We start from the raw sequence: 26,426 nt of genomic DNA, 5'->3' as shown, positions 1-26,426 counted from the left end.
ACCAACCACTGGTAGCTGCATTGCAGTTCATGTTGAGGAAGCTGTTATCTTAGAAGTAATGCCTAACTATCTGCCTTTACAAATGGTGCCTCATCTTGTCAAGCTAAGCAACAGTAAAGAGTGACTCCAGCACCTGGAGATTTAATCAACCTGGTTCTCTGCTTGGATCAGTCTATCAGCATGGCATTGAGCACCAGCATGGTCAATGTTCTATGAATGCCCTATGAAGGAAGTTTTGGATTTTGCTCTAAATGGAGAAAATAAAATATTGGCTTCATTTTTCTAGATCAAAATAAGGTACGAGAAAAATCAATAGGATACGGATTTGATACCATGCAGAAGTAAATTAATCCCCCCGCCATTACAACAAGGAAAAAAAAACCTTGGGTATATTAGGGCTTGAAAGTGTGTACTTAGAAGAGTTGAATGAAACAAAATCAAACTGTGGTCCACTGAAACAGTCAGCTGCTCACTGAAAAAAGTCAGAGACACTTTTCATTCTATTCTTGTTAGTTCCTAGAGATGATAGCCTCCACCACAGGGTAAGAAAGGGACTTGAGTAGTCTTCCTGTTTTGTTTTGGTTTTTTTGTGGGAACCAGGAGGGAAGGGGATTAAGACAAATATATTTTCCCATATGCAGTATGTCCACAACAGATGCCTGTATTTCTATGGTAACTATGACAACATGTATGTAAATTTTAACAAGACTTAAAACATTTTTGTGGAAGTTATCAGGAAGGATTGAACTCCTTAATTATGTGTTCAGAACTTTCCACTAGCTCTTAAATCTTGAGATTTCCATCTCTGAGAAGAATTTTCTACTGCATAGAACAGAATGAGTACAATGACAAGATGTTTTAGAAATTATTTAATATACAAATGCATACACTGTTTCTTAAAACAACCATGGTGCAAAATCTTATCAAATCTCAGTTGATTGCATTGATGTAAATAATAATTTTAGGTTCATTTACACTAGGAAGTCAATTTCTCCAGTAATGCTTCCATTCCTTTTACATTTTTATTCTGCTTCAGCTTTGGGATGAGCTTTTTCAGTCCTTTTTTGACTGTGCTTGCCACCTTTTCATCAGTGCTCCGGAGAAGGCTGCAAGACACAGGAAAAAAAAATGAAGGATGCCAAAGGTCAGCATGCATATCAAAGAAAAAGGAGCTGTCCATATAGGGAAACAGTAACTATTTAGGAAGAATATAGTTCAAGCTAGTTGCTACCACATACTCCTATTATCAAAAAGACATAAAACACTCCAGAAGGTATGAAAAACCAAGTCAGAACACAACCAACAGAGAATAAATCAATCTGCAGGGAACTGCTGATCTCCATTCAGAGCATGTTCAAACACTGGGTCAGACCCAGCTGTTCAGGGTTTCTTTCACCCAGTCTGGGCTTGAAACATGCCAGGCTGAAGACAATCCACATTCCCTGGGTCCAGTCCCACTGCTGCACCATCACGGGCAAAAGGCTTCTCCTTACTTCGAGCTTCTGCCTCTTGTGTTTCAGCTTGTGCCACTGCCTCTTGCTCTCTACTCATGCATGCACTGCTGTGAAGGGACCAGCTCTCCTTCATTCATTCCACTAGAGCCAGGGATGCTTGCTGAAAGCCCACAAGCTACCCCTTATCCCAGCTGAAACAGCCTGGGCCCCACAGCCTCTCCTTCAGGTCACCCTTCATTGAACTCACTCCAGCTGCAGATACCTCTCTTGTCACAGGGGGTCCTTAAAGTGAATGCAGTGAAGTACATCTAATATACATCAAGTACCTTCACCATTATACTTGCATGTTCCATATAGTGCAGGACTATGGAGCCTTACCAGTTCTGTTCTTCTTTTAGATACTACTTTTGGGAAACAAACCAGATTTCCCAGATTAAATTCTCTTCCTCAGAAACAAAGAAATTCATCATAAGCTGTAAAATACTATCAGCTTAGTAGTGACTGTCCTTCTCCCTTTCTTCAGTTAAATGTTCTTGAATTGAAATACAAGATCTGTAGAGTTAATGGCAGACCTCATTTGCTACTTCAAAATGATGAGTCAAAACTGTTTAAAAAATTGTCTTCTACAGCCATGGTGTGGAAACCAGGTCAGAATTACAAGTTTGACACACAAATAAACTAAGACTGGAATCAAATTTTAACACCCATGTGCTGATGTGAAGCAGGCTGCACAATACTGCAAGTCCTTACAATCTCCAGGATTCTTCCAAACAGCTCCCAAATCTGCATCTACCTAAAAGTTTGTTTCTTACCTACTTTTTAAACAAGGATTGGACATGGCAAACTGAACTAAGACACAAAGGAATTAATGTAGCTTAAAATGAGATTTAAATTTTGGTTCCTTTAGGACTCCAACTCCTGTGCTGGATGGCAACACCATAGGCAGAAAAGTACTGGATGCCCATGTGGCAACGCCACTACTTTCAGCTACTCAGTTCCCAGATTTATTTCCATGACTATGACTAACAACATTTAGCAGCGAACTGTGTTACACTTTTACCTGTAACAGCACCATTTAATCAAGAGGTCTTCTTTAAAACTGAATTCAACACAGCTAAGGGTGATACTTTTTCATCTCTTCTATGAGTCGTGTACCCCTGATAAAACCAAGAAAGTCAAGAATCCTGACAAAGGATGTACTGAGCACACTGGCAATTAACATGGAGAGTTATGTATGTTTCATTCATCACCAGAGACAAGGAGAACACAAAGGAGCAAGCCACTTTGCTTTTATGTATTTTATACTGCATTTTACGTATTTCTAAAAATGAATGTCAACTGGTAATACCTATACATGTAAAGCTGCTTTCAAACTCATAGCAACCACAGGTATGTCAAGACACCACTCTTAATATGGAACACCTGCACATTTGATAACACAGCCAAAAGACCAACATAGTGAACATAGTGGGGTATTTTTAAATTATTATTCCGTAACTTCTCATAAGGTCTAGAAAGCCAATACCTACACTTTCTGTGGATATAACATGTAACTTCCACAGAATACAGAAATAAAGGAAGTCAGTAACAAATTTGATGAACTATGTTCTTACCCATTTTCAACCCTGATGTAACACATCATTTACAAATTAAAAAAATATACAGGAGAGGTCATATATAGGAACTTAAATAGACCAGCATCTATGACATTCAAGTACTTACAACGCTTAATACACTAGTCTGGACTGTGAATTTGCAGAGGCTCCTCTCATTACCTTAGGGCTCTTCAAAATAGTACTACATCAGAACCAGGCCCCAGGTATTTTTATAAAAATCAAATTAAAAGCACATAGGGGAAGGAAAGGAGAAGGTCCAGAGGATACCAGGTTACTGAGAAGCCAAGCACATACAGTGATTGCTTAAAACTGACAAATAAGCTTAAATGACTAAATAGCCAAAAATCTTCAAACAGACTCACTGAGTAATTCTGATTTTCAGATCTGCACATATGTGACAGATGGCATCCAAAAGCCAACAACAAAACAAAAATCAATCATGGCTTTAGGAGGATCTGGCATTATCTGAAAATTACCTCTCTCTGAGGGATCTGAAACTCTACGACAAAAGAAGTATCTGGGTTTTTTAAACAAGAAGGTTTTTAAAAACTCAACAATTATTTTATGTAAAAATCCCCCTGCAATTACTTTATACCAGACTAAATTAATCATTTAGAGCTGTATGTTTTAGTTAATCTCTTTACTTCAGTGCATGCAGTTACACAAAAATACAATTAATTACTATATGTAAGTGAGGGAAGCAGGTGTCAGAAGAAATGGACCAAAAGGAGATGGTTATGATTGTGTGCTCTCAGCTGCCTAGACAAAAGGACATCATGCCAAAAAAATCATCAGGAGAAGTTTACTCTCCAAAGGATTTAGATTTAAGAGAAATAAACCAAAAATCTACCAACAGAATTCCATCAAACAAACAAAGACTCCTAAAATATACCTTTTTCTCTCTTTCCTGTTAGGTAATTTTCGGTATGTGTGAAAATACTGGCAGTCTGCAAGGTATGATCCCCTGCTTGGTAACAAAGGACACTTGTCAAGGCCCCACCTTGTAGCGACATAAGTAATAGCAGAGAAGGAGAAAGACTGCCATTTCTCAGAGACTTTTCCACAAAATACACCACTACTGTGCTAGTTTCTTCTAATAAGCAATTACTAATTTCCTGTTTTATTTCTACAACTTCAACATCTATTAAAAGACTCTTGTCACAGTAATCACAGTAACAGTTATTAAAGTGTTAAATATGGGGGGAAAATCTATTAATTTACTTTGCAACTTTATTTGGACAGTCTCAACAACTTATTACACACATCAGCTAAACCACACGTTAAATGAATCTGTTCCGCTTTGACTTAAAGGAAGAACGACCAAGCATTAATACAGCGTCAGTGAATAAAGACTTTCTAACAAAACTTCACTGTACATCTGTGCACAGATCAGATAACTTAAAGGCATTAGATGCATCTGTTGAATTCTAAACGCCTGTTACAAGAGGGAAAGAAAGAGCATTATCATTTTGGCAGCTGAACAATCTTAACAGCCAGATACACTTGACTAGTAAGATGTTGTGTGACCTGGTTTTGTATCTGGATTGCAACTCTCTTCTACTACCAACTCTTCTTACTAGTGATCTGAATGATAATGACTAAACAAATTCAGAATTAAACTCAGATTAACTAACACAAGTGAAAATGGCTTTTGATTCACCTTGCAAAAGAGCATGAACATCAAAGCAGCCCTACCCTAAACTGGTAAAGACCAGAGACGGAAAGCAAACAGCAAGGAGTCTAAAGTAACTTTAGGAGAGAGAAAAGTGGAGCAGAAAAAAGAGATCAGGGGATTTACTTTTCAAAAGGATGTTGCCTGTTTGAATTGTTTGCTGATTTTGGTTCAGTGGAAGTTTTTATCAAGTGCAAGCAGGGAAAGGCTGACACAGAAGCTCCAGAACAAAGACCAGATACTTCGGGTGATAGGACAAAACCTTGGGTTTCTATGACCTGGTACTGACAGGTAGCTACAAAGCAAAAGCAGCGATGATTAACACAGTAGTTCACATTTGATAAAACAAAATGTTAACAATAATCTGATTCCTGTGGAGTGTTTTTGATCTCACTAGGTGCATGGTCCACTGCTTCAAAGTCATGAGTAAGTCAGCTCATTACAGGCCTTTGCAAAGTCTATTCTTACATGTGGTCTCTACCAAAAACTTCTCTACTTCAGTATGAGAATTTGTCAGGCTTTGCAATTCAGGCATCAACACAAAGCGGTAATTTACCAAAACAAACAAAACAAAACAACTTCCACATTTTTGTGTGCTGCCACCAGTCCCAGGTATTTTAGAGTTAATTATTTTAATGTAGCTATTTGTGGACTGCTTTTGAAGGTTCTGTGCTTGTAAAACAAAACAAGGTAGGCATAATTTTAAAAATAATCTTGTTTTTAATATTCAGATTTTGTGATATTGAGCGGCTTCCTAACACTAGAAAAGATGGAGCTCAAGGAACAATCTGTGAAAACTCTGGTTTGAATTTTTCCATTTTCCTGTTTCATTGGAGACTCGCCAGCTGCACTAAAGATAGCACACATTGAATTTTGTTGGCAGAAATTTCAACTGATGTTTCCTTATTGTAACCAAGAAATTAACAATGTAATCATGGCTGTAAGAAGCAGCCACATGCCTTACATACCAACAAAGAATAATGGCACCTCGATTTACTTCTGCCCAGGTCTTCAGATTCTCAATACCAACACGTTCCACCAGTGTTCTTCCAAAGCAAACTGTAAAATATGAGAAAGAAGCAGGGGAAGAAAATAATGAGACAATTTGTTTCTACAAAAAGCCTGAGTAAAGTTCTCTGAAGTTGCAATTTTATCAAATAGTTTTTGGTCCTCAAGTATTCACAAAGTTTGCTCCCTCAAAAGAGGAGGAACATTGCACTGTTCAATGCAATGCAGACCTTTATAGATATTCAACTTCCAAGTACTGCTTGGAATTTGTTAGACAACAGCAGCACTGTGTGACAGTTTACTAGTACAAAGTATGAAAAATTGTTTGTTTTTCAAAAAATGGTATGGAAGGCTATTAGTATCTTAGAGAAGGCATCCAGTCTAAAGATAGAACTTGGCAAGAATCACAGAATCATTCTGGTTGAAAAGATCATTGTATGTAATATACTAAGTAAGTACACACCTCTGTTGAAAAATTTTACATTTTTAAACATCTGACTACAACTGAAGAAAAAGAATTTGAACCGAAGTTACTTAAAGTTTCAGAGCTAATCCTTTACTGATACAAAAATATTGTCCTTTTCAACTGTACTGATGCTCCAGGGCTCTATTTCTTCAGTGGCTTTGAAAGCCTAAGTTGACTTCAGATTCATTACACTAATGACATATGCAAAACAGAGAACTTAGGCTGACTTCAAGGCCCCAGCGGAATTTAAAGAACTGAATTACAAGTAAACTTGTAAAGTTGTAAGAACTTGCATGTTCTTAAAATTTGCATGCTGAGCGAACTTACCAGTAAACAATGCAAAAAAACCCCAGGCAACCCCAACAAACTCCAGCCTCCAAACAAACACCAAAGCTATTTTTCACTGTCACTTTAGATCTTAATTCCACCTGAAGACAGGTCAGATTGTATACAACTTGTTCCCCATGTGATAACAATTGGCTCTTAATGCCAATTAAATAAACTCAGAGCAACAATTCTGAATGGTACTTTTTGGAGGAAATCAAAGTGAACAGCATGTGATTGAACTGGAAATTGTACAATTTACAGAAATAAATCCAAACTACTATCACTATTTCAGACAGGCAAGTCTCTGAAAGACACTCATATAACTTTTCCTTTGTACATTTTCAATCATCTACTTGAGAAGCCAGAACACAGCCTACTTTCAGAAACACTTAATAAAGCACAACTAACATTTTTAAAGGAAATGCTGGCTGAATGTAGCAAGAAAAGAAATAGAAAGTTAAACAAGATCTGAATATTCTACATAGAATAAAACCCACTACACACAGAGAAGTTGCCTCAGATTACACTTTGCAACCAACCTGCTTTAATTTTTGAGCTTTTTGTATGAGAAAAAGTAATCACTATTAGGATAGGGTGATACAAACAAAAGATTTTACAGTTATGTAATAACCTAAGTTTAAAAGCTAAATTAAGATGAGAACATCTGTGCCCAATATCTGCCTTATGGAACATAAACTAGCAAAGATGCCCTATTTTTGTGCACAAATTATTGTAATAACAGTTACAAAGCATTAGCTCAACAGCATTAATGAACACAGTAAAGATTACAGCTTGGCTTACAAGCATTAATGAAACAGGGGTTCCTGTAAGAAAGACTTTACTGTTTCTATTATTATCCTTAAACTACTACGTAATTTAGCAAAGCTATCAAGACATTTTGAGCACAGAAATGAACTCTGTCCCAAATACACATTAAAGCCCTGAGAAAAAAACCCAACCACTCCTTGCACTGCAAAAAAAGCAAACATACCCTTGGCATGCAGTTTGTATAGCATGTCAGAACAGCAAAAAGATAGAAACAATAATGTTAAATTTTCCATATACTAGTATATTCAAAGAAATAAATGCAACAATCTTATTTGACGTCAGATAGCCAATTACTCTGAATTCAACCTGATCAAATAAAGGTGTATTTCCAACATACCTTGTTTTCCACTCTCTCTCATTTTTTCATCTTGCTCTATTAACCACTTCAAAACCAGATGGCCTGCCGGATGTTCTGCAATGTGAAGCTTTAAAGGGAATAGACAAACCAAAACAAAATTATTTAGTGATGTTGTTTCAAGATGTAGTTGCATGTCTGGCCATAAATACTTCTGCTTGATTTATTCACTCTGCCATCAGACACCACATCACACTGATTCACCAAGTCATAACCTATGCAAATATCAACAAGTTTGATTTAAGTTTCTGGCTACTCATTCAAATTCACCAGTTTAATTTTCACCATCTTCTGTGTAACATTTAACTTTCATTAATATAAAATATATCAATCAACATTTCATCCGCTGGACTTTGTTCTTAGTAAGCAAAATTTCCTGGTCTGGCCGCCTCTGCCAAAGCTTCTGGATCTTTCACATTTCCACAAGTGAAAATTCACCAGAAAGTCAGAGAAAACACAAGTAATTCAGGTAAAATTTTGTAAAATGTGTATCAAAGAAGAGGAAAGACAGCGGTTATAAACCACAAGTATGGAAATCTGGAGGATGTCTATCTTAAATATAGCTCTTATCTAAGATCCTTCCTTGCACGGAGATATGCACACCTGAAAGCTAAGAGATCCCATCCCTCTCAGTGTAAACAGTCAAATGACCTATAAAACTTTGCTAAGTGCTTGATTGCACACTGATAACATTGAAAGAGAAACTGTGTAACAGCTACCTTCCCACTAAGTGTTTAAAGCAGTTCTGACGATTCAAGATCATTAAGCACCTTGCCCCAAAACTCATATGAAATGCTGGCTCAAGCCACCATCCCTCCAGATACACTAATAATAAACTATGAAATCTTGAAATCAGAAAACAGGATCACATCTAATGTACGAGTACTATCAGGGCAGTATGCTGATCTCTTACATAAAGGAATACAAGACCAGACCTCATCTTAGTAATATATATATATAAGATCTGCAAGATCTCAGCACATTGTCTTCCGTACATTACCTGTCCATCACGGCCACCTGGAACCAGCTCTTCTGCTGCTAAATTGGCAATTGCATCTAGTGCAGGCTGGATATCACCAAGAGCTGTTCTTAAAATATCAGCAACCAAGACAAAGGTAGCTTTGTCTATCACTACTTCTTGGGTATGTTCTTGCAAATATTCTAGCAAAGGTGAGGAAATGGCTTCCAGGAGTTCATGGCGACGGAGATCAGTATTCTTCTTACTGGTGAAAGAGACAGCACATTACTGCAGAAGATTTGCACTGTATGCACATCAAGTAACAAGAAATTTCACATCGTATGTGCCATGTGAGACATAAATTAGTGCAAGATTAAAATATGGGTGTTATTGTTCCCTCTGTTTAATGTATGATTAAACACGTTGGACACAGAATGTAAGAATACATGGAATGATAAAGTGTTTAAAACTGACTGCCTCTAAACCTCATAGAGTTTCTCCTTGTTAGTGATACTTACCATTTTTTTTCATTTTGTTAGCTCAGTTATGGAGATGTATTTCTATAGCTTACTAGTAATCTAAAACTGCCCATTCTTCAAAAGCTGATAAGCATCAAGGTCAATACCAGGAATGAAATCAGATTAGCAATATCCACTTTTTATTGCTAGATTTTGTGATATACTTTTATGCTACCCAAAGCACCAGTAATGCATATTACAAATTTTCTTCTTCACTGAATTTGATACGTGAGCTTACACACAGAACGTGTCACAATATTTGCCCTTCACAAAAGGGGTAAACTGTTGATCTCCAGTACATTGCTGGTTACCAATCCTCATATATGAAATTTAACCAAAAAAAACATGAAAAAAATCAGGACAGATTAACATATCTCATAATGCTTATGCATTTTTTAAATATATTTACACTACTCAGATTTATTATGAAGAAAAGCTGAAATTAAATCATGACAGAAAGTTGCATGAATTCTTTAGGGAAAACAATTTAATGTCCATCTGAGTTACCTATAGGCATTTCCATCTCCCTGTTGCAGAAGTGTGATGATTTCTGGAACAAAATGTGCAGGATCTCTGGGACTTAGCAAGTACAATAAGACCTTCTTTCCATATTTATTGTTTATTATATCGGGCAAAGAAGCCTTTATTTCCTGTGAGAGTAAACGAACCACAGCAAAACATTAATGAAATAGCAGCTCTTGTTCACTGTCAGTATTAGGACTGTGAGAAGCTCTAAATGATACAGACATGCTATCTCTCATTGGTAATGTACCCATCCTTTTGGAGTCCTCAAGAAAGAGAGGGATTTTGTGCTAAAATCTGCCTGAATACTTAAGCATGCCAAGCACTCTATGTACAGCTCCAATCACATACACAGTTTCACAGCACCACACACAAACTTTGGTCCAGGACTAAGACGCCGTGGACATGAGAGATGATGAGAAGGACTTCCTTGAGAGCATATAAAGAGCTTAAAACGTTCCTTTACCTACTAATTCTCAGCCATACTGCCAATCCACATAAATGATGAATTTTGCAATACTTCAAAAAAAAGCTCCCCCCAAAACAACAACAAAGACCTCCTTGCTTTTTCTCCCCCTTGAGTTTTACTAGGTGTTTTACCTTCCGAAAGCTAAATTTTATTATAGACAGAATGATCATCTGTATAAGGTACTTTGGAAATCTAACTGCTCTTGGGATAATTTTAAATATTGGTTTCTTGTAAAGAGAATGCTTCAACGCTTGATTTTAGATGCCTCCACCTCATTATCTGAAACTAGGTATCATTCACTATCTGAGGAGCTGATAGGTTTTGATATTTTTTTTTTCCTTTTCCTGTCATCCTTTCCTTGCTCTTGACGTCACATAAACCCTGATGGGCCAATTGTGTATGTGTGAAGGCCACTTCTTGTTCTCCTTTACTCTTCTGTCCAGACTGACATGGTGGGATGACTAAACAGTAATCATTCCATTATATTTGGTGATGGATTAATTCCTGATCTCAGATGATTCTGCACATGACACCTTGGAAGCTCAGCTAAAGACATAGTACCTGAACCAATAAACTCTTCAGACAGTAGAGTGCTTGTAAGATAGTACAGGAAGAGGTCAACTATCTCATACTAAGACAGGTCTGGTATGTCAGAAGTTATTTCCTTAGACCTTTCCCAGAGGTTGCTACATTCCAGACTGCGCTCAGCAAATAAAACCCAGCTGCAATCACAGCTGAGATACTTGAGGAATGAAAGCACCTAAACACCAAGATGCTCTCATCACTGCACACCCACTAGAGAGGCACAGTCTACAGGCCAAATCTCCACACTTGGGTACAAAATCCCAATTCCCCCAATAGGAAGTTGCTCAAGGGAAGAATTGTTCCTATTATTCCTCCTCATATTCCTCCTCCACATGTAGAGTATTTGCCCCATCTTTATCTCCCTGCCACTTCCCTAACCAGTCAGCCCTTAAAAGCTATAGCATGAGTACTACTGCAAGCAGATTACAACATGTATAACAATGTTAATTTCTCTGCTTAAAAGATTCAAATATTTTTGCTTGTAAAATCCATAAGGTAGCATTGTCATTCTAAAGTTTTCCACCAATTTAATATTTTAAAATACTAGTAGAGCTCAAACTTCTGTGATAAAAGACATCAACTTTAAAGAGACTCCAGTTACGCATTATCCAGAATGAACATGTACTAAAAGGGAAAATATCAGCAAGCACTGAACCTAGCTGAAAAACTTATTCAAATAAATAATTAAAACAACATATGAAAGTGCTATGGTCTGCTATGAAAAGAAAAAAATTAATCATGATATATAAATACAGAAAAGATGGAAAGTATTGAAATAGTCTAAAAAAGCAGATGGATTCACACTTTCATCCTCCTATACACTGACAAACACACTGAAATGATTTAATACACTATTTTAGGAAAAATTAAATTACTTACTGATATAATTAACTGCTTCACAAGTTTGGTGTCATCAATACAATCAAATGCTGCCAGCAAGACCAGATGAGAAAACTCACCCTGCAAAGGTGAGACATCAGAAACCGCATGCAGTCAAGTTTTATAACTGACTTAGAATCAGTATTTCTGAGGGTTTATCTCAAACATAACGCAACATGAAGCACAAGCAAATTCTGACTACTATCACAGAATGAGAGAAGTCCAACATTTAGGTTCTTTCTAAAAGCAAGGCTTGTTAAGATAAATAAGTTTTTAAAACAAAGCTAGATCTTCCATTTCAAGTAGATATACTGTTTTATCACAATCAAGCTATTAACCTATTCCTAGGTATAATCAACATTTGGAATCATAGTATTTTCCCTACAGGAACATTACATACAGACTTTATTGAGATTTGCTTAAAACTGAACCAAGTCACATACAATGTTTTTGGAGATTATGTCTCTGCAATGAGCCATGCAGTCTCTACTGTGCTGTAGGAGATCAAGTCTCCAGCACACTCAAAGGACACAACCAAATTCACTTGTATGTCAGTGAGACTCTACATCAAAGTGAAGCCAGACCTTCAGTGCTCCAGTGCTGTGTAAGCTATTATTTACCTACTGTCTAACATTTCCATATAATATATACTATTTATAAAATGGAACAATTAATTTATTCTGATACTAGAAGATTATGGAGAGAAACATAACCTAGACCAGTGGTCCTCAAAGTGGACTGCACAAGACAATCCATTGTAGTGCAGAAAGAAAATATTTTTGGCACCATTAATAAATAAATAAAAACAACCTGTAGTTATTTTTATCTCACCCTTTCAAGTTTTCTATTTCTGTGTAGGTTTTATAATGTATGCAATTACAGTAATAAAGGATGTAATTTATACATATATATATATATAGGGGATGCATACCCAGGATATGATCAAAAATCACAGGCCACTGATTGAGACCACAATAACTGCTAGCAAATAAAAAAAACACAATCAAGGAAGGGAAGTTTAAAAAGCTCTTCTTTTCAGCTGCAGTTTTGCCCGCCTCCATGAAATGTGGTTGCAACTGTTACTCTGCTGGTGCTGCAGATTCCAAACACACATTCATTAAAAAATAAAACATACTTCTTCCACTGTATGTCATTCCAGCATTAATTTATTTTGAAGCTTCCTGACTTGAAAAAAATATTGGGCATCTCCCAAGAAATATGCCTGTTCAAAGAGCCTTTCCAATGACATCTCCAACAATTCTTGATTTTTCTTCTTCTTTTTACAGGCTGTTTTACTCTCAACCAAGGAGAACTAACCAATGAGCAATATGAAGATGCAATATAAAGCTGGGATCAACAAAAGAAAAAGTAGAAAGAAAACCAAGGGATAATAATGAACTGCTTGCTTCACTTAAGTATTCAATATAGTACAATTATTTTCTATTATCCAATACACCACTCCTGTTTTAAGACTAGTTTTATTAAGATCATGAAGTTTTTTCCAGTACCAAAAAACATTCAAATTACCCTCTATCAAATCACTTGTTTCAGAGATGATGAAACAAATGGTTAATGAACACTCACCGTTGCTATTTTTTCAATATACGTCTTCATAGTTTTCACAATGACTTTTCTGTCCTATCCCAAAGAAAAGAGGAAACTCAAATGAAACTAGAATACCAGTGATTCTGAGTAACTAAATTGCTATTTACACCATACAAAAAGATAACCTCCAGTTTGCTTACTAAAGCAAAGGCTGTCTACCAAAGACTCACACTTATTCTGTTAGTCTACACCTAGAACCAGCGTGGAAAGTTAAACCTGAATTGTGACTCAATTACAGAGAGATCCTGTGGTATATATACAAGTCCAGACCACCAATGGGAGATATCAAAAAAACTTGGAAAAAACCACAACAAACAAAAAAACCCAAACAACCACATTTGTTCACTCATATTTTGTCCATTAATTAAAGAAGAATGCATTTCATCTCTTCATTTGGAAAGAAACATACTCAACAGGACCTGAAACTCCAGCTTGTTTTAAACCCCTACTACTAGCAAGAATATTTTGTCAGAAAGTTCCCTCCCTGTACTTTTGGCCCTTGGTATCACTGCTCAGTCTTCTTTAGATCCCAGGAATTTATTTTTTTCTGCATTTTTTAACAACTAGACTATTTTAATGTTATTTTTTAAATTTTTTAATACAGAAAAACATAGGAGGCATTACAGTATTTCCAAGAGGTGATGACACACATTACACCTGAAGTATTGCTGGACACTGTATGAGCAGATGAAACTAAAACACACTTCCTATAAAATGCTGTAAGTCTTGTCATTCCAAAGCCAAACATGGTTTCACATTATTACTTCTTTACCGTCCTCTCCCTGCTGCCAGTTTCACTTGTATTAAGAAATCCATGGGACACATGAAATGCCAATAACCTTACAATGGAAAAGCTCTATGTGTCACTGCCAAAATCTCTCCGCTAAAAATAAAAGGAGATGCTTCCACTATAAGAGTTCTAATGAAAGCATTTGATTTACAAAAAACTACTGCTCAAGTTTGCCAATAGATAAAGAGAGGCCGGTTTTTAACCTTGCCCTCTAATTGTTAACTGCATGAAAACGTGCGCAAGCAGAAGGACCTACGTGGGCAGACACAGAGGACTACATAGAGGGAAACCAAACATTACCTTGGGAGTGCCATGCCACAAACAGTGCATGGCCACTCGGGCTCCATCATGAGTGTGTGCCAGGTAGATGACAGCCTCTCTGATAGCTTCTATCATTTCCTGGGGAAGAAAAGGTGACAGAGCAGAAAAGGTAAAAGAAAAGGCTTGAGAAATCTCAAGGCAGGCTAGTGAGCACCTGAAAGGATTTTTTGTCTGTCCACAATACTATATTGCACCATTGGCTCTACAGAACCATGCTCATTTCCTTGAGCTATGAAAAACTGCCTCAAGAGGAGACTGTAAATGACACGAGCTTTCTCTCTTTAAAGCTACACTGTTCATCATAATCATGCCATGAAATCACAACTGTATTGATGCTTGTCAGCTGCCCTATTACAGAAAATTCAAGAAAGGGTACTCAGAACTGAGAAGAAATTAGAGACAAAGACAACCATTATTTAGGAAGAAATCTTTGAAGGTGATGCATATTCATATGTACATCCAGAATACTAGCCAGAAAGTAAGAAGAACTAAAAAGTCTTAAGCACCAGGTTATGTTATAAATCAGATATTACAAGTTTTAGCCAAAAGCTGTCTTTATATCAAAGGAATGAAGTATTCTGAAGCCATCTGACAAATAATACTATCAGCCAAAGAAAAAACACAAACCAAATCAAACAACCTCATCTTGGGTTACTAGATACTTCTGTTACTACCAACAGATTTCCTTGATGTGCAGCTCCCACCTATCCCTCTTCTGTCCCTAGTTCTTCTCGCTCTCTAACCAAAGGCTCCAAGCATTTCACCAATTATTTAGAAAGTGCTCGTCACAACACAATTGGTGTCACTAGCTATAAGCACAGGCAGGAACAGATCTGCAGAAGGGGTTTCCAAACCCCAAAGAGAATGTCCATATACTACCACATCTGCACAGAAAGCCAAGCAAGGAGATACGGCCTTTTTCCCGAGTCACACAAGCTTGAAAATCCAAAAGCATTCTCAGACATAGCATTACATGAAACCACGCACAGGAATGTTCAATTAGGCAAGATCTGGACTCAGAATAAGCCACAAATAGTACACATCCTTATCCCTAGCTTTGGGTTCATTAACAGTAACAAAGAAGTATTCAGGAGTCCAGTCTGGCAGAAACAGGTAAGAGCAGCAAGTTTAGATGGCTCTGCCTGACTCAAAGTGAGGTAGTTCTGAGCTGCAGAACCAGGGCAAGGCTAATGGACACAGCTTGAAGACAGGTGAAGTCAAACATGATACCAGCTTAAACCATGTCACATCACACAGACAGATTTAGGCCTAAATACAAGAATGTCTGACATAATCTTAAAACTGGAATTTAATACATGGCAGACAAAGTTTTGGCTGCTGACAGAAGGGCCAATCTCGTATTTCAGTCAAGATATTTTGGACAATCACTACAAGCTGTTAAAAAACTACACACTAGAAAGCTAACTACTGTAAGAAATGACCCTCATTTTATTCCCCAGCTACTAAGGAGAATCATTCTAAGGAAGAGAAGAAACCTCAAAGTCATCTCATTAGATTTTTTTTTAATTCAGGTATCACAAGCACTAGTGTGAAAGTTCATTGTGACTGTAAATCTCCACACAATGCTACTCTTCTATCATCTATCTAGAATCACCAGATGTGTAAAACTCTATCAGTAAAAGATGTGTATTTTTTATCTAGTTAACTTACAAAATTTTCACAAGAAGAAAAAAAAAAACATTCCACTGAAAGGCAAAAGAAGAGAAAAACCAAAATAAGCATACTTACAGATCTTTGTTTCGGAAGAGCATAAGTGAAAAAGTCCAAAAATACTTTATGTACCAGTGAGTGCTTTATCACCGCCTCTCTGTATTTAGACAGATGAAAATAAGCAACAGGTTCCCCACAAACAATCATTTTAACATAAACTAGCAATACCTCATTTTTATTTTAAAAAGTCAGGCAGCATGGTATGCAAAAAACCCACTCATTCAGGATTAGATGTTTAAAATTCACAGTGTGTGGAAGATTTTACCAAAACTTACAGATTATAGAACCTGTTTTCTCATAAAGACCACTGGAGAAGAGTATCTAATAACGCATTATGGAAACACACCACAGTGCAACATTTCTACCAATTGTCTGACTGGGAGATAGGACATTTTAATTCATAGAAGTAGAGTTCAAAATTAAGATACTCATTATGACACCTGGGACAAAACCATAGACTATTCAGCACAGCAATGATACAGCTTAAAAGAGCATCATTATCACCATTGTATGAACTTGTTTATACATCAGAAACAAACTGGTTTGTGCTAGATTGTCACACCATCAACTAGTTTTTGTCCTTACTTTTGCGCCATTGGTGTAAGAATCTGCTTCATTTCATCTAAGATGGCCTCAGTCTTTTCAGGTTGAGCTTCCAGCACTTTATCCAGCGTTGGGGCAGCTGGTGTCTAAAATGAATGCACAATCAGAGGTTTAATTTTATGAGTAGGTATCAAAAGTTAACAGAATATTATCCTGCTTAGAACTTTTTCAATCAAATTTCATTAATAATATCAAAACCAAAATTAATTTTCTGCAAAACTAACAATTTTTACAATTTTAAAAATAAAAAGCTACCTTTCTTGAGTGTGGCAGAAGCTGTAAATTCAGTTTCTACAGATCATATATCCCTCATTAGCAAACAAAAAACATTTCTATGGTCAGAGCTGCTTTTTGTCAATTATATCAGCTCTTCATGACACTGTCAGATACAAGCCAAAATACACAAAATCAGCATTGTGTTAAAGTGCTCCTGATCTAAGCACAAATCCTTCTTTATGCATACGTCAGAGGGCAGCACAACAAGTCAATGAACTGAGGAGTTAACAAAGGTCCAGGAAATTGCTGTTCAAGAACAGCACAGAAGAGGCATATATACCATATATACCTTAGACAGAGAAGTACTTCCTGGTATCTTAATCAGAGAATTACACTGGTAACTCTTGTAAAATAATTTGCTGTTAGAAGAACAGTCTGACTAGACAGTTAAAATTAGAAATTTTTTTAAACCACCCCAGCCACTTTTTAAAGACTACATTGCAATTTGTTATAAACATACTTTGTGCTGAGTCTTAGTTTGGCACGATGTATGGCTACTTAAAGCACTTATGCCAAAAATACCAGAATGATGGAAACTAACACCACACCTGATTTCATGGGCTGTTTGACTCTCACTACAAATTACAGCTCACAATCCCAGCAAACATGCCTCTCAATTACTCAGTGCTGCGAAATGCCTAACTAAAACTTAAAATAACCTGTTAAGAAAATGCAGGCTCAGAAATGAGCTGTTAATTTCTCAAGAGAATTTTAACAGAAATCTTGGGTAAAAGTATGCTGTGTTGCACAACAGGTGAAAAAGTCACTGAAGTCACATTAGTAATTGTATAAAACAGTATTACACATCGCAGAAAAATTCCTGACTCTAATAGATACCAACATTCCAAGGCAGCAAGACGAAAAATCAGAATTCAAAAGAATGGAGGTTCTACTTTTTTAAAAGGATCCAAATGTCTGCTGAGGATTTACATATAAATGGCTTCAATGGAGTTTGGACTCAAGTCCTACAGTATCCATGGGAAAAGAAAACAAAGAGAAAAATTAAGCCTAAATGGAACCCTGTATGTGGATACAAGCTCATTCTGCCCACACTCAGTTCTCATGAGATGTAAGAGTCGTCAACAGTATTAATGGAGAATTACACCTAATCCTACCTCAGCAAGCACAGTTTCAGCCTAGGCTCTATGATACTGTGACAACGGGAACAATATAATAACAAGTTGTCTTTGATGAGCAGAACCAGCTCAGACATAAACACAGTATCTTTTACATAGCTCAAACTGAAAAAAACCAATTTCACCTAGACTAGAAAGGTGCAAGTAATCATTGCATTCAAACAGGCTACACTAGCCTAACTTTGGACAGCTGACAGAAAGAAATGAAATCAAAATAAATAGTAGGTAAGACATTACTAAGGTATTACTAAGACATTACTGTATTAGTGAAGCATTACTAAACACCTTAGGGGCTAAACTACCTTAAACAAAGTACTGAAACACCACCTTGTAAACCTGGAATGTGTTCCCATATAGCTCTTCTGTCAGCATATTCCTCTGCTCCAGAATGGCTTTGTCATTATATGCATATTCCACTACAGCAGATGCTTCAGCATGACGGAGCATTTTTTTCACATGGCCTTTAAAACTTTTTATTATCTCTGCAACTTGTGCTTTTGTCCTGTTTTACAGGGAAATAAAACCAGCAAGAGTTAAAACTTTTAGAGATAAGCTCTCATATTGATAGTATTATTTTTAGAAATACATTTAAGTAACAAGTTTTATCATAGAAACCACAAAATTTATGCATCTGGATCAGCCTTATGGCACTTAGGAAAATATGTAAAGAAAGGCAGGAATACGGAGAAATTATAAGGCATTTCAAGGGAAAGAAAAGAGCAAATAAATTCTAAGAATTAAGGATGCCATCCTGAAAGACTTAGCAAAGGAAATTTTTAAAAGTCAGTTTCTTATTATACAGCAGATATCAACTCTGAGCATACATTTGACTTTTTTTTGTCATGTTTTCCTTAGCTTTACTTCTTGCAAAAGGAAGAATACTGTTAGTACTCCCCTGTCTTAACTGTATTATACAGATGTTTCCAGAGACACACAGTTTTTATTCATGATTGATCCACTACAGATTAAGAAGCAGCATTCACACTGGAAATCAAACAACACAACACTGATAAGCAAATTCACTTCATACTCACCCATACATAAGAAACTTCTTCACAATATTTCTGGAATATTTTGACTTGCTCAACTCCACTAGGCTGTCTAGAAGAAGGGAAAAGCATTCAGCTGGTTTATTTTTTACTACATTAACTCTACAAAACATCATGTCATTATTTTAGTAAGTTTGAAGAGTTCACTAGAAATGATGCATCAGTTCAGACAAAAAAAGTAAAAATATTCAAGAGAAAGCAGTATGGTTTGTTCAAATGCATCCTAACCACAATACAGATGCATATAGGTAAAATGGAAGTACCTTTCAATTCTTCAAATGTCTCTTGCCTTTGCTTCTCATTGCCATACTGAATAAAGCACTGGATCACTCGAGTTGAATCATGTGCAAACGCCAGCTAAGGGACACAGATATTTCATTACTCTAGGCCATTCAAAAGGCATTATGCACCATAATTATTTTAATGTGTGTGCTCTCTGGTATAGTTTCATGCCACATGTAATGCCAATTATAAAATCAGAAAAGCAGTTACCTGTTTACAACAAACCAAGACTTAAGAGTTTTTACCCCTTTACAGGTACTCTATCACAGAAAACACAGACAATACTTGCAGGTGCTGACAATTCAGGACATGAACTAAGGTTTTTCATACTGAAATAAAACCATTAAATGGTATCTCTTTTGTTTCCCTGTTCTTTGTAATTTCAGAGTGAGTGTGATATGTTCCACTTCAGCATGGAATACTAAAATTTCAAAATTTTCTTCACTGCAAATTTATACATTTCAAGAATAAAGCAGAAAGACTGTTTATTATAGTTAACCATTAGGACACTAACTTCCCTAGAAAACTACAAAGCAATGATTGTAATTAATCAAACCTCTGAGCTCCTGAACCCCAGCTAACAACAATTTTCACTGGACTAAAGCTGCCTGACAAATCAGACAGCCTTTTAAAATAGCCAACTGACAGACAAAGCACCCTAGGACTACTGTCCTAAAATACAGGTGCCAAATGCAGTCTTTCAGCCCTGTTTTTATGCTTTTTACTCACAGTTTCACCGTTCTTTAAAGATTTTGTGCACTATACCATTAGTTTTTCTTACATTTTTAATCTTCCCATGAAGAAGCTTCTGTAGCTCATGCATCAGCTTTTCTCGTTTCTCCTTATCGCATTTCTTCCTGAAAGCAAAAAAAAACCAAACCAGTAAAACAATTTTAATTGAGAAAGCAGCTTTTTTGTAGTATGATTCACTCACATCTATAAATTAAGAAGGAAGACAGTACAAAATAAAACCAGGTTGGCTTCTCTGCCAATCCAAATGGACACTGTTGCTCATTAAGCCTGTACACAGATGAAATTAAGCTGTTTCAGTTCCTGGAACAGAATCAAACCAGAATTCCACATTTTAACCTTATTCTTTTTTTGAGTAACAATATTATTTGTAACAAAAACTGAAATTTGCAGTCACTTTGCTTACAGGTCCAAAGATCTGCAAGCATCTTACAGCCAAATTTGCAAAGCACAAACACTTAGAACAAGCAAGTTTAACTTTTCTTGCTGACATAGGGCACCAGTTCTAGAATTACACTTTTAGAGAGAGATGATGAACCTCCACAAAAAACTCATAAAGTAATCCCATGACAGGATCAGGGTGAATTAGTACGTGTTCTGTACTTCAGGGTTTAAAAAAAAAAAAAAGTAAGACAACTCCTTAAACATTCATAACATCAACATTTTAGCCTAAAATACAAGCTTAATCCAGACATTCCTAGGATCATGGGTCACCATATTCTGTTTGAACTGCCTACAAAATTGCATGCAATGTTACTGTTCACCCAAAGAGATTCAGTTTGGAAATACAGTTTTATATAATTACAAGAGGAGAATGACAGTATTCCGTCAATTTATGACTAAAGTTCAACTGAGAAAAGAAAATCATTACCTTCTCACACTTTCCCATATTTGTTTTGATTTTACAATTATGTCATAATTGCTTTTATCATTGATTTGTCTTGTTTGCTTTAACTCTTTCCTTTTCTTTTTGAAGTCACTCCATTTTGGCTTCTTAGAATCTGACCCTTAGGACAAAAATAAATACATTTTCTATAGTCAATAAAAGAGAAGCAATAGAATTCTTGATCAGGATGAAGTGTGGCAGCTCTATGACTTGAATTCCTAACAACTTAGGACTTTTGCCGGCAGTTACCCAGCAAGCTAACATGAAACCATAAATATTGAGTAAGTATGCTAAGCTAGCAATCACCACTTCTAGACTATTGGAAGAAGGCAAACAATTAACTTCCATTAAAGCTGTCAAAGGATGCATCACAAATCTCATAATAGCTTGAAAACTGACTGAAGATGTACTTAGCAGCCTATGATTGCCCAAATAATTCTATTTAGTTCACCCTTTACTCATGCATACCTTTACCCTCTTTCAAAAGGAGAGCCTTAACTCAGAAAAAAATACCTGAAAACTCAAAAAACAAAAAAAGGGGGAAAAATTAAAGCCTTTTTACACACCTAATCTTTTCACTCAGTCAAATTCCTTAAGCATGGGATTTTACTATACAACCACTGTACAGTGCCACACAACAAACTTGGGTGAAATAACAGTATAGAAGTGCCACAAATTATGGAAAAACGTCAAGTTTTACATTTTAGTGTTATTCATACCTTGACATTATCTGGTATTACATGGCCTCACAGAAGCAAGTCATGCTAACTATACTTCTAAAGGGAGCATTAAAGACACAGCCTTAAATTTTTAGAGCTTAAAGCACTGCTCATTGATATTTAGCAGCATGCACTTAACTGTCTTACCCATTCAAAAACCCATGCTTTCCTTTTACAAAGCATAATATTGATTTTTTTATATCACCCTCCTAAAGCAACAGTGACAAGCAAAATTTGTCATGTTTTGAGAGCAATGCAATACATAGAGGCTTTCATTTACTCTTATAAACAACATTTAAAGGTTTGCTGTGGGTTTCCCTTTTTTTAAATAAGCCTGGTAAGAATATTCTGTTGTTATTAGATTTCCAGACATTCAGTGCATATTTCATGTGAAGCCATTCTGCAAACATGCAAGAACAGCAATAATAAAACACTCAGGATCATCTACTGTTTTTCAAACACATTACATTTTTCTGCAGAACTTCAGAACCCCCCACTTAAGATTTCACTTCTCGTTTTACAATACTGATTAACTGTCCCCACATAACTTTGCTTTACAGCAGAGGAAGTAACAAGATGAAGATATCATGCAATAGAAATTGATTTGAACAATCCATTTAAACGTGACAAAACCAGACAACTATTCAGGCTTTCTGTATAAACAACAGGGGGAAAAAAGCTGCAAAATGTAAAACCCGTTTTAACACCAATGATGCTTGGGGTTTTTTTTAAATTAAAGGCTATGACCAGATAATCTGGACCACAGAAATTAAATAATGTGAAGGATAATCAACTTTGTTTCATGAATTTCTATTTCCAAGTTTATAACAAGTACTTTTAGAACGGTCAATTGTATTTCCAAAACAGACTATGAGAAGCTCTATATTTTCAAATCATATGTTAAAATTGCCAGTTTCTAGCTAACCACTTAACACTGCCATTAAAATAAACAGAGCTTTAGAATGCCATGACAATTTTTAAATTTGCTGTGTCTTTCTATTTCCAAGAAAATTCCAAACTGCTGATTCTCATTACTTCAGCCTCAACCTTAGTCAAGCAAAGTAATTTTTCCCACAGCAAAGATTAAACAGGAAGTAAACCTGGAGTTATTCAGCCAGTTTGGAAAGCAGGGGCAAAGAGGAAGATCTAGATGTGTTTCCCAAAACCTGGTTTCCATGGATATCCAGGCTTAAAAACTTGCTCACCTCCATCTTCACCATCCTGGAGTTTTCTCTTCTTTGCAAACTTTTCTGGTTGCTGTTTATTCTTGAATTGTTTGACAGTAGCTTTTCCAGGTCTTAACTGTCCTTTAACAAATTTCTTGGAAACAGATTTAGGCTTTCCCTCTTCATCTCCTTTGTTAAAGACTTTCTTTGGTGGACCTGAATCTATGAACCAACACAAAAGAAATTAGAATGCTATCATAAAGCTCTCATGGCTTCAAAATTAAAAAAAAAATACTTTAACAAGAATTAAACTATTTTGTAATAACAATTCTATATTTACCAATAACTCTTATGTGCTTCTCAAAGCCAGTGTTTTCACTGCAATCACTGGGAGTGTTAGTTTTCTCTAGGGAAGTTTTGCCCAGGCCTCATTTTTTGGGCAGCAGTGTAACAGCTCAGACATAAAAATTATTATTCTATATTAAGAATTTTACCACTCCTGATACCAAAGTCAGCAATCCCTGAATCATCTTTTCATAGTTTATGATCAGAGCTGTTTCAACATCATCTGTTCTAAGACAGCAAAGAGTGAAAGGCATGTTCTCAGTCCTAACTCACAGCAGGTTCCCACCTAGCTTCACTTCTCAAATAATTTTTTCCTGAACTGGGAAAGCAAAGTCTAGAATCAAAAGGTTAACAACTTCAAATTCTTAACTGAGAATATTTTAGGTGAATCAAATAGAGCTGAAAGGCTTGCAATGCAACCTGTTCAATGGATTTCAGTAAGGTAGTGGCTCACACAGTCAGAACAATTTTGAATGCAAGACAGAGTCATAGAATGACTGTGGTTGGAAGGCACCTCTTGAAGTCATCTAGTCCAACCCTCCTGCTCACACAGGGCCACTCAAAGCTGGTTGCCCAGTACCATATCTGGGTGGCTTCTGACTATCTCCAATGTGGGAAACTTCACCATCTCCCTGGGCAACCTGTGCCCATGCAGAGTCACCCTCAGAGACAAGAAGTCTCTCCTGATGTTGAGAGGGAACCTCCTACATTTTAGTTCGTGCCCACCATTTTCTGGTCCTGTCACTGTGCACACCTGGAAAGAGCCTGGCTCTGTCTTTGAACTCTCCCTTCGGATACCTGTACACATTGAGAAAATCCCTCTCAGCCTTGTCTTCTCCAGGCTGAACTGTCCCAGATGTCTCAGCCTTTCCTACTAGAAGAGATGCTCTGGTCCCTTCACCATCTGTGCAGCCCTTCATGAGATTTCTGCAGTATGTCCATATCTCTATTGCACTGTGGAGCCATGCTGGGACACAGCACTTCAGGTGAAGCCTCACAAGGGCTGAAGAGAGGGAAAGGATCACAGACCTTAATCTGCTGGCAGCACTGCTCCAAATGTGGCCTAGGATCCAATTAGCCACCCAAGTACATTGCTGGCTCATGGTCAGCTCTACTCACCAGGAGCCCCTGGGCTCTCCCCAGCATGCTTGAGTGCATGGGGCTGCTCTCCTCAAGCTGCAGCACTTGGCCCTTTGCTCCCTGATGAACTTCACCAGGCTTCTGCCAGCCCATTTGTCCCACCTGCTGACATTTCCCTGGAGGGCAGCACAACCCTCTGGTGCATCTGCCACTCCTTGCACTTCTGTGTCACCTGTAAATCTGAAGATGCTGCACTTTGCTCCACCATCCAGGTTGTCCATGAAGCTGTTGAATGGAACTGGATCTTGTACTGGCTGCTGGGCTCCACTGCTATTCAGTGGCCTCCAAAGAGTATCCCAGTCTCTGGACTCAGCCCTTCAGCCAGTTTTCAATCTACCTCACCAACTGCTCATCCAGTCCTTAATTCATCAGCACCTCTGTGAGAATCTTGCAGGAGAGAAGACTACCAAAATCTTACCAAAGTCCGCAGAGGTAACACACACTTCTCGTTTCTCATCTGCCAAACTAGTTGTTTCAAGACACCAATTTACCAAGGGAGAAAAAAAAGAACTCCAAGCATGCCACTACACAACCATAACTATTCAGCCAGGGCTCCTATTGGCGACTCTTCACCTTCTTACCATTATCTTTTTTAAACTTCCTTTTCCCGGGCGGCACTTTCCCACGAGGTCCTTTTCCACTCTTCCCCACGAACTTTCTTTTACCCTTGTTTTCCATCGCGGCAACACTGCAAACAGAGCAAGAGACAGCATTACTGGACCGCCGCGGCTCCCTCTGAGGAAAAGACAGCCTGGGCCTCCTGGTTAACACCCACGGCGAAGTTAAACCTCCCAGCGCACGGTGGGGTACCAGGCGCCGCGCACAGGCAGGGAGGCTCGGCCCGGCCCGGCCAGGCCAGCCCGCGCTCCCCACGGCCCCCGCACTCCGCAGGGTCCCCTCGGTTCCCCCTGTCCCCCCCTGTCCCCCTGTCCCCCCTGTCCCCCTGTCCCCCCTGTCCCCCCTGTCCCCCTGTCTCCCTGTCCCCCCTGTCCCCCTGTCCCCTGTCCCCCTGTCCCCCTGTCTCCCCTGTCTCCCTGTCTCCCCTGTCCCCCTGTGCCCCCTGTACCGCTGTCCCCATGTCCCCCTGTGTCACCCTGTCCCCCTATCCCCCTGTCCCCCTGTCCCCCTGTCTCCCCTGTCCCCCTATCCCCCTGTCTCCCCCTGTCCCCCTGTCCCCCTGTCTCCCCTGTCTCCCCTGTCCCCCCTGTCCCCCCGCTCCGCCGCGCCGCTCTCACCGCACACGTGCGGCCCGCCCGCGCCTGACGGCTCCCTGCGCCCAGCGCCGCTCCCCATTGGCGGCCGCGCCGCTGCCGCGCGACAGTGCCGCGCTGCCGTGCCGTAGAGCGCGCCGGGGCGCCGCTCCCCGGCAGGCTGCGGCGCTTGCCGGCTGTGAGGGCGGGAGCAGGCCGGAGCACCCGCCGCGGCACCGCAGAGCGCTCTGCCGACACAGGCCGGGCGGGCAGCGAGCTTCTCTGAGCCAGGAATGTGCCCTTGTGGGCAGTGGTGTGCTGGGGGGCATTAGGAAGACTATTCCCAGCAGGTAGAAGGAGGTGATCCTGTCCCTCTGATCCTGAGGCCTCACCTGAAGTGCTGGATCCAGTGTGGGCTCCTAAGGACAAGAGAGACATGGGAGCTCCAGAGGCAGGTCCGGGGGAGGGCAAGAGAGGTGACCAAGGGACTGGAGCATCTCATAGGCAGGAAGGCTGAGGGAGCTGGGCCTGTTCCCAGAATCACAGAATGTACTGAGTTGGAAAGCACCCAAAAGGATCGTCAAGTCCAGCTCCGGGCCCTGCACAGGATACCCCCAAGGATCACACCATGTGCCTGAGAGCATTGTCCAAATGCCTCTTGAACTCTGCCAAGCTGGTGCTGTGACAACTTCCCTGGGGAGCTTCTTCCAGTGCCCAACCACCCTCTGGGTGAAGAACCTTTTTCTAATACCCAGCCTAACCCTCCCCTGACACAACTCC

At 38.5% G+C, this 26,426-nt stretch overlaps 1 protein-coding gene across 3 annotated transcripts; it reads right to left on the bottom strand.

The window, feature by feature from the left end:
• Positions 1 to 854: 854 nt before the first annotated feature.
• On the bottom strand, positions 855 to 25,793 carry PUM3 (pumilio RNA binding family member 3). 3 transcript variants are annotated; one of them, XM_085042010.1, is made up of 18 exons: positions 25,692 to 25,793; positions 25,038 to 25,144; positions 23,011 to 23,193; positions 21,072 to 21,207; positions 20,232 to 20,307; positions 19,432 to 19,525; positions 19,154 to 19,220; positions 18,447 to 18,621; positions 16,690 to 16,793; positions 16,123 to 16,201; positions 14,353 to 14,451; positions 13,242 to 13,295; positions 11,658 to 11,738; positions 9,710 to 9,852; positions 8,727 to 8,949; positions 7,709 to 7,796; positions 5,711 to 5,801; positions 855 to 1,106 (listed from the first exon to the last, which is right to left on the bottom strand). In XM_085042010.1, exons 2-18 carry the CDS (start codon positions 25,132 to 25,134, stop codon positions 977 to 979), a joined length of 1,920 nt encoding a protein of 639 aa, XP_084898136.1. In that variant the 5' UTR covers positions 25,135 to 25,144; positions 25,692 to 25,793; the 3' UTR covers positions 855 to 976. The 3 variants fall into 3 exon arrangements, with proteins under 3 accessions (XP_084898136.1, XP_084898135.1, XP_084898134.1); XM_085042009.1 differs by having other exon boundaries at positions 23,011 to 23,187; positions 25,692 to 25,777; XM_085042008.1 differs by lacking the exon at positions 25,692 to 25,793 and having other exon boundaries at positions 23,011 to 23,187; positions 25,038 to 25,253.
• Between the last annotated feature and the right edge of the window lie 633 nt (positions 25,794 to 26,426).

The sequence above is a fragment of the Lichenostomus cassidix genome, chromosome Z, assembly GCF_008360975.1.
Source record: "Lichenostomus cassidix isolate B80296 chromosome Z, HeHo_3.0, whole genome shotgun sequence".
Lineage (NCBI taxonomy): Eukaryota > Metazoa > Chordata > Aves > Passeriformes > Meliphagidae > Lichenostomus > Lichenostomus cassidix.
Note: the sequence above shows the minus strand (reverse complement) of the source record. Positions and strands in the feature narration are given on the sequence as shown.

Coding starts and splice junctions, on each gene's coding strand:
- PUM3 (XM_085042010.1), bottom strand. CDS start 25,134: ATGGAAAACAAGGGTAAAAGAAAGTTCGTGGGGAAGAGTGGAAAAGGA. Junction 16,202..16,689: donor CTTACACCAATGGCGCAAAA/GTAAGGACAAAA, acceptor GTCTAAATACAG/AGAGGCGGTGATAAAGCACT. Junction 9,853..11,657: donor TGAAGCAGTTAATTATATCA/GTAAGTAATTTA, acceptor TTACTCTCACAG/GAAATAAAGGCTTCTTTGCC.